At 44.4% G+C, this 7,453-nt stretch overlaps 1 protein-coding gene across 1 annotated transcript; it reads right to left on the bottom strand.

Annotated features, from left to right (window-relative positions):
* Positions 1 to 2,678: 2,678 nt before the first annotated feature.
* Positions 2,679 to 7,399, bottom strand: LOC131693048 (uncharacterized). The gene is made up of 2 exons (XM_058980529.1): positions 6,445 to 7,399; positions 2,679 to 6,378 (listed from the first exon to the last, which is right to left on the bottom strand). Exon 2 carries the CDS (start codon positions 5,013 to 5,015, stop codon positions 2,679 to 2,681), a length of 2,337 nt encoding a protein of 778 aa, XP_058836512.1. The 5' UTR covers positions 5,016 to 6,378; positions 6,445 to 7,399.
* Between the last annotated feature and the right edge of the window lie 54 nt (positions 7,400 to 7,453).

Here is a 7,453-nt window from a genome sequence, read left to right as displayed (position 1 = left end):
GTGTGTGACGTCATATTTTTTTAGTAGCTTTCCAAACATTTCCGATTTAAATACTTGTGCATTATCTGAAATGCAGACGTCTGGGGCTCCAAATAAATTGAAGATGAGATGTTCAACGAATGCACATACTGCGGGAGCCGTTGCGGATTTTAAGCACTGGACCATCACGAACTTCGAGAAGAAATCGCATACTACAAGTATCCAAATATTCCCCTTTTTGGAGCGCGGGTAAGGGCCGAGAAAATCCAGGGAAATCATCTCCCAGGGGCGAGAACATATTTTCGGTTTTCCGCACACGGGTTTTACATTGGTTCCAGGAACTTTAGCCTCCTTACAGACCTCACAGCTATAGCAAAACCTCTTGATTTCGGTTGCCATTCGTGGCCAGTAGTGACGTTCTCTTACCCTTGCCAGCGTCTTCAAAAAGCCCAAGTGCGCCTCCTCATGGTACTTCTTAATGAGATTCTTTCTTTCGGGGCAGGGGACAACATATTTCCATCGGTAACTCGGATCTTCAATGAGCGTAGTATTTGTGATAAACTTATACAGTTTGCCCTCGGATATACGAAAATCAGGGTAACGGTGGGGTTTCTCTTCAATCATTCGCTTTAATTCCGAGATATAGGGATCGTCAAATTGTATATCAACGGAGTTGATAGAGCGCGACAGTGCATTCGCGGGAATGTTCTCCGAACCCTTTTTATATCGGAGAAGGATGTCGTATTTTGCCAGTTTAAGTGCCCATCTGGCAATTCTGGGCGATTTCGATTCAATCGACATGCTTTGCAGGAACGTTAGACTCATGGCGTCCGTATGAACAATAAACTGAGAGCCTTCGACGAAATGTTTGAAATGCTCAATGCTCATGAGAACGGCCAGACACTCTCTCTCGGTGGCGCTATATCGCTTCTGGGTACTGGAAAGTTTCTTTGAAAAGTACGCGATAGTTTTCCGCTCCCCTTGTTGCGTCTGAACCAACACCGCGCCAATTGCAGAATCAGAGCTGTCGGTTTCAATAACAAAGGGAAGCCCAAAGTCTGGGTTGGCCAATACTGGAGCGGTGACTAAAACAGTTTTCAGCATCTCTAGGGCCGTTCCAGCTTCTTCGCTCCAATGAAATTTCTTGCGGTCCTTTTTCAACAGATTGGTGATGGGTGTTGTAATCTCGGAGTAGTTCTTTATAAATTTTTGATAGAACCCCGCCAATCCCAGCAGGCGACGAATGTCCTTAACCGTAGTTGGGGTAGGGTAATCCAAGATAGGTTGAATTTTGCTGATGTCCATGCTTAGTCCTTCTTTGGATAAGACATACCCCAGGTACCTGATTTTAGTTTGACAAAAGTTACTCTTGGTCAGGTTGATTGTCAATCCGGCTTGTTGAAGTCGCTCGGCGACCTTCCGAATCAGGTGCAGGTGCTCGGTAAAGGAATTTGACACGATAATTATATCGTCTAAATAAACGTACACCTGTGGCTCTAGGTCATGACCTAATACCCGTGACATCAATCTCGCCATTGTCGCTGGTGCATTGGTCAATCCGAAAGGCATAACGGTGAAACGGAATAAACCCTTATTTGTTCGAAAAGCCGTTTTGTCCTTTGAAGATCGACCCAATGGGACTTGGTAGTAGGATTCAGATAGGTCAATCACCGTAAAGTACTTCGATTTCTGGATGCGTTGAAGAATGCTCATCATATTCGGAAACGGGTAATCGTCCTTTTTGGTGTTCTGGTTCAGCCGTCGGCAATCAAGGCATATACGCCATTTACCATTGGCTTTCTTGATAGGAAGCAATGGGTTTAAAAAATCAACTGCGCCTGGACATTCTTCGATGACTCCCAATCGTTTCATGCGTTCCACTTCCGTGTCGATGACACTTTCTACTGCCGGTGACCAACGATAGGCGGCCATACGCTTCGGTTTAGCTCCAGGCAGCAGTTCAATAGAATGTTTGATCATGTTGGTTCTTCCTAGCGAACCCTGTTTGGTGGCGGGGAGCTCTTGCACAGCCGCGAATAACGCTAACCTTTCCTGCTCGTTCAATATGTGTTCCGTTTTTAGGTCATTTGGATGTTCCAAATGATTCTCGGGGACTTCTACGGTGGGAATTTCCAAACTATTATCGGGTTCTGGTTCCCTTATGTTGAGTGATGTTTCAAACACACTCGGTGAGACCTCGAAACGGATCATTTCTACCGGTTCATCAAAATAATTTTCAACTCGAAACAAGTCGACCAGGTTTACGTTTTCTGTTTCGCGTGGGTGCGAGATCGGTGCAACTAGGCGAAATCCAAACTTATTGAGAAAATCGATCCCGAGAATTAAATCTTTCTTCAGTTCCGGTACAACGATCGTGGGGAGCACGTGGGTAACGGACCCGAAAGAGATAGGCAAATTAACATATCCGATACATTGGTACGGTGTTCCGTCTGCTGTAGATATTTGGAGACTTATCGGCTGAAGCTCAATACCAAGCTTGCGAATTAATTCCATTGAGCTTATGACTGATAAAGTGGCTCCTGTATCGGCAAGACCTTCAACCTCCTCGGTGAGGATCCGAACCTTAACATGTGGACAACGCTGGAAAATGGTTTTTATCTGGTGTACTTGATTAAATTTCGAGTATGGGGGACTCTCCGAATTCGTTGAGGACACTCGATCCCCAGGAATATCCTCTTCTATTCGTTTTTTGACTCCTCATCGTTCGGGTTACTCAGATTGTGTTTATTGGGGCATCGAAAAGCGGTGGTATCCAGATGTCCGCAAATGTGGCAGAAAACGGTTTTTTTCTGATCACATTCTCGCCACATGTGTCCCGTTTGGCGGCAGTTCCAGCACAGGGTATTATTTGATCCCGAATACGTATTGTGGGACTGACGATCGGCGTATCGGTTCTCGCTTGTACGCGGCGGTTTTCTGAAGCGATTTTGCAATGCATAAACCCTCTCCGTTTCTTCATTATCTTCCTCTTCTGGTTCTCCATCTTCCGCGGTCACTTGATGGACCGATGGTTTCTGTGGATTCCCAGCAACATACAAATTAGTTTCTAAGGCGTCAAATTTGAAACAGAGTTGAGCAAGATGTTCTACAGAATAAATTGGCTCGAGAGCTAGGTGACGTTTGTAGCTCATCTTCATATTTTCGACGATCAAATCAAACTTCTCTCTTTCAGACATCTTCTGAATCATTCGCTGCGCCAAGGTCTCAATGTCCGTAAGAAAAGCACTAAACAATTCGTTTGGTCGTTGTTTTCGGTTCCGTAACTCCACACGTATAATCCGGTCCCGATTGGGATTGTGGTATCTCATCCGTAGGTACGTTTCCAACGTCTCCCAGGTGTAAAATTTTTCCTCGTAGGTCGTGTACCACACATAAGCACTATCCTTAAACAGAAGATGTGCATGCATCCTTAACTCCTGCTTGCTAATAGCATACGATCGACAAAGGATGTCGACTTGACGTAAAAAGTCGGTGACTGGAATTAGATTCGTGTCCCCACTAAACTTTGGCCACTTCTCGATTATGTTACATTGTTGGTGTGGCAATCGTCTGGCGAAGAAGGACGGATCAGGATTTCCCATTGGAGTTTGAACATTTCTTACATGCGGATGTAATCCACCCTGATCTTGGCTACCTGGGTTGGGAATAAACCTGGGCATTGGGCTGGCTCGCGACCTGTCAAGCTGTATATTATAAGCGCCCTGATTGTGTTCTGATCGTGGGGGTTGTTGCCCACTAATTGATAACTGCAAAGGAGGTTCCGGTGCCAGAAGCTGTGTTGAATTGAACATCGGCCGGCCCTGTGAAATTCGTGATAAATCCTGATCTTTCAAACCAACGTTAGCGATTTGGTCCGCCAAGCGACTTACGGCCGCCTCAGTCATTTCGGGGTATTTTGGTCCTGGTCCAAGCACCCGGTCCACATAGGTTTTGATATACGACTCAATTTCCGACATGTGAATATACTCACTTCGATTTGCTTTTTCTTCAGATGGTACTTCCGGCTTCGTGGCTCTATCCTCACCAATAAACTTAGGAAGCGGATTGATCGGTGGAATATCTCCCTGTGCCGGGGGCTGAATTCCTCCATTTCGATCTAAGCGATTCTGAGTGAAGGCACCCGGAAAGCTCACCATCGTTCTGGCCGGATTGGTGTTATGTCTCAAGGGAGTGGACTCGTTACCTATCAATGCTGCGACAGTATCAGGTTTCGTCAGCGGCCATGAAGCATGAATGGTTCCGGTTGTTGGATCGGGAGCTGATTTTTGCCGATCATACGTCGGATCATTTCCAAAATTCATTACCCAGGGTCCCTGGCTCGTGTGAGTGGTCCTCGAGGCCAGCTGGTGTGGTTGAGGAGGGAAGATATCTGATGGCGCAAGAATTCCGCCCACCGCACCTTCATTCTCGCCTAAGATCCCAGGGGTCGGACGATTCAGCGTCGATGACAGCATTTCGCCAGTCATTTGGAATGGAGCTAGCACGTGTGAAGCAGAATGTTTTATTACATTTTTGGTTTCAGGGTTGAGAGTTTGTCCCAAGTTACTGCAATATTGTGTCATGGCGAAAGAACGTTCGTTGCGAAGGTCGGGAACTAAGTTAATGGTGGGGGTGCATGCTGCGGCATCTGGGAAGCTTATTTTAAAATATTGCGACGCAAGACGATCGATCGCATCCAAGAGTACAACCTGGCTGTCCTTTTGGTCCGTGTTTTGCGGAACATATCGACGAATCCTTTTATGATAGTGTACCAGTCGAGATAGACACCCTGAAGACGGATCTTGTATCAGATCTTTTTCTATCTCCTTTAGTTTTAGAGGTACTCTTATAAGGTCTTGTACTAGCGTATAGTGAGAGACAACTGTAAAATTTGACGGTTCACCTTCTCGTAGAAGTTTGCGCAGAGTTCTTCGTTTGGACTCCCAGTTTTCATCACAAAGTCTGGAGCGAATGCTCAGCTCGTAATCAATTTCCTCAGGTTGCAGGTCGTTGGCATTAACACGATAGAAATCCATGGTTATCAAACAACCGAATATTCAACTACTTATTTTGAGTTTATGAACAATTTTCTGCACTCACGGTTTAATCCTCAAATTATTATCCGAAATACCTAAAATAAAGAGAAATTATAGCAAAAACTTCCTAGGACTAAATCACACTGATTGATGATAAGTTTTTATGTACTACTAAGCATATTCGAGATCGCGGTATCTTATTTACTTACTTTAAAAAACATTAATTTATCTTGACCTATTTCAACTAAATTACCCAACTCAAAAAAATTTAATAGTCCTTACTGATGATTTCTAATTTCGGCCCCACGTTGGGCGCCAAATGTGACGAATGAGTTTGTCCTGATCACCTACAACAGCTTTAGCGCCACTCTCCTAGGGAGAGGCTGTTGAGGCATCTTAGATTGCCCGGCTGAGGCTTTTTCCCAGGGCGGGTTATAAGTGAATAATCAAACACCCGACTTCATTTGAACATCCAAGTAGACTCGAGTTCTGTACCGAACCAAAGATACGATCATTCCTAAACCTGTATAAGATGAATTGCTTTTTGAACGCGTTAGCACTACATCAACCCGAGTTTATCTAAATCGCGATTCTAAATCTGGTACAGACAAAAACTAGGCGAAACCGTCATGACATTCTAGCTAGATCATTTTCTATTTTCAGATTAACGTCCTCATTTAACACTAGTGTACAGGTATAGTTTTCTTAATGGCTAAATGTGATCCTACGCATTTCCTTAGACTGTCTGTGCTCGACATCTGACTTACATCTCTCCGACACCGCTCCGGGACAGCACACAATTGTCGATTAGACCGTAACACCCTGATGTTTCCATTTGCAGCAATTCATTTTTGAGCGTGAAAAACCGTCAGTAGAACTCCCACGCGTGCCGGCGCGTATTCCGTAGCAAAGACACTTGTCGGAATCCTAGCGCGCGATAGTACCACGTTACGTTCAGCGATGGCGACACGGTACTAGTTACTCGACGTTGGACGTGAGGTGCGTGACCATTCGGGAAATAGTTCGGATTTCGACCACGTGGAGGATTGGTCGTGACGTCGATACCGCTACGAGATAATTTGACGGCGGGTCGTAGGATTAGTTCAACGGAGTTTTCCGGCTGGGTAGAAGCGGGGGCCGTGTACTAGGGTGTACCGATTGGGACCACGTGTGAAGTTTTTCGTGCTGCACGTGACCCTACTCCGGCACAAAGACCCACGTCGAACTGTGGGTTTTCCTGTTCGACGTAACACTCATGAGAACGTTTTATTGATTATGTTAATTAATGCGTATTACCTGCCTATTCCAATTCCTGAGTACTATTTCTAGTTATTGGCCAAGCGCAATGGCTTCTAAATGTTTGCTGTGTGATACAAAGACACTGGTTTCACATGGGTTAAAAACGATTGATCAATATGATATAGCTTACGTGTGAAAAATTGGCAGTCTATCTAAAAAAGCCCTTTTATTCTTGCAGCTACTACTCGGGCGTACTTCTACAGTTAATCACACGATTTTATTTAACCCGAACTTTGTATCACTCTGATTGCTTTAACGGTTTCTATAGAAGTGGTCTGATCATCTAAATGAAGAAGCTTTGTTCTCCCTGGGTACTTAATCCGATACATTATTTTACGAACGCTGTTCAAATAGCATCCCTTCTCATTCGCACGCACAGGTCTCCTAATTGAATTTATTATAACCCTTTGTGCAATATTTGCTTTACGGGCAAAGGGGTTCACAATTAAATTCCTGCTTTAACTCGTGGCTCAAGCTCGTACGATCAAATGCTATAGGGTGGATGTGGGAAAACGATCTACGTGAAAGCTCCCAACAGTCTTTTATCCCACCACGAGAGGGCACAGTTGGTGATCGTAGGCAAGCATGGACGGAAAGTTTTGTTTAGGGATGTTTCTAAAGTTTGTGAAAATTCTTACAAAGTATTAATTATTTGCAAACTATAGTGAACTGCTGCTAGTTCCGCTATATAAACAGAGGCGGGTTCTGCAAGTTTGAGAGAAATTGAAAAAATATTGTTGAAAATACCGAAACCAGTGGCTTCACTGATTCGTGACCCATCAGTGTAAAACATTTTAAGGCAGTCTATGTGTTGATATTTACTTGTGAATATTTTAGGGATCGCCCGCGAGCGTAGATGATCCGGAATTCCACGAATCTCTGCTTGCATGGACGTGTCGAAGAATAAAGTGGATTCAGGAGTATCTAGTATATTGACGTATGTGGGAACATACCTAGCAGGCGTTATTTCTTGTGACATGTGATTGAAATACACTGTCATGAATCTGGTTTGGGGTTGAAGCTCAACAAGTCTTTCAAAATTTTCAATTACCAGTGGGTTCATAACCTCACATCGAATAAGTAAACGAGAGGAGAGATCCCAAAATCGGTCTTTTAAAGGAAGAACTCCCGCTAGTACT

Source organism: Topomyia yanbarensis, chromosome 3, assembly GCF_030247195.1.
Source record: "Topomyia yanbarensis strain Yona2022 chromosome 3, ASM3024719v1, whole genome shotgun sequence".
NCBI classification, from domain to species: domain Eukaryota; kingdom Metazoa; phylum Arthropoda; class Insecta; order Diptera; family Culicidae; genus Topomyia; species Topomyia yanbarensis.
Note: the sequence above shows the minus strand (reverse complement) of the source record. Positions and strands in the feature narration are given on the sequence as shown.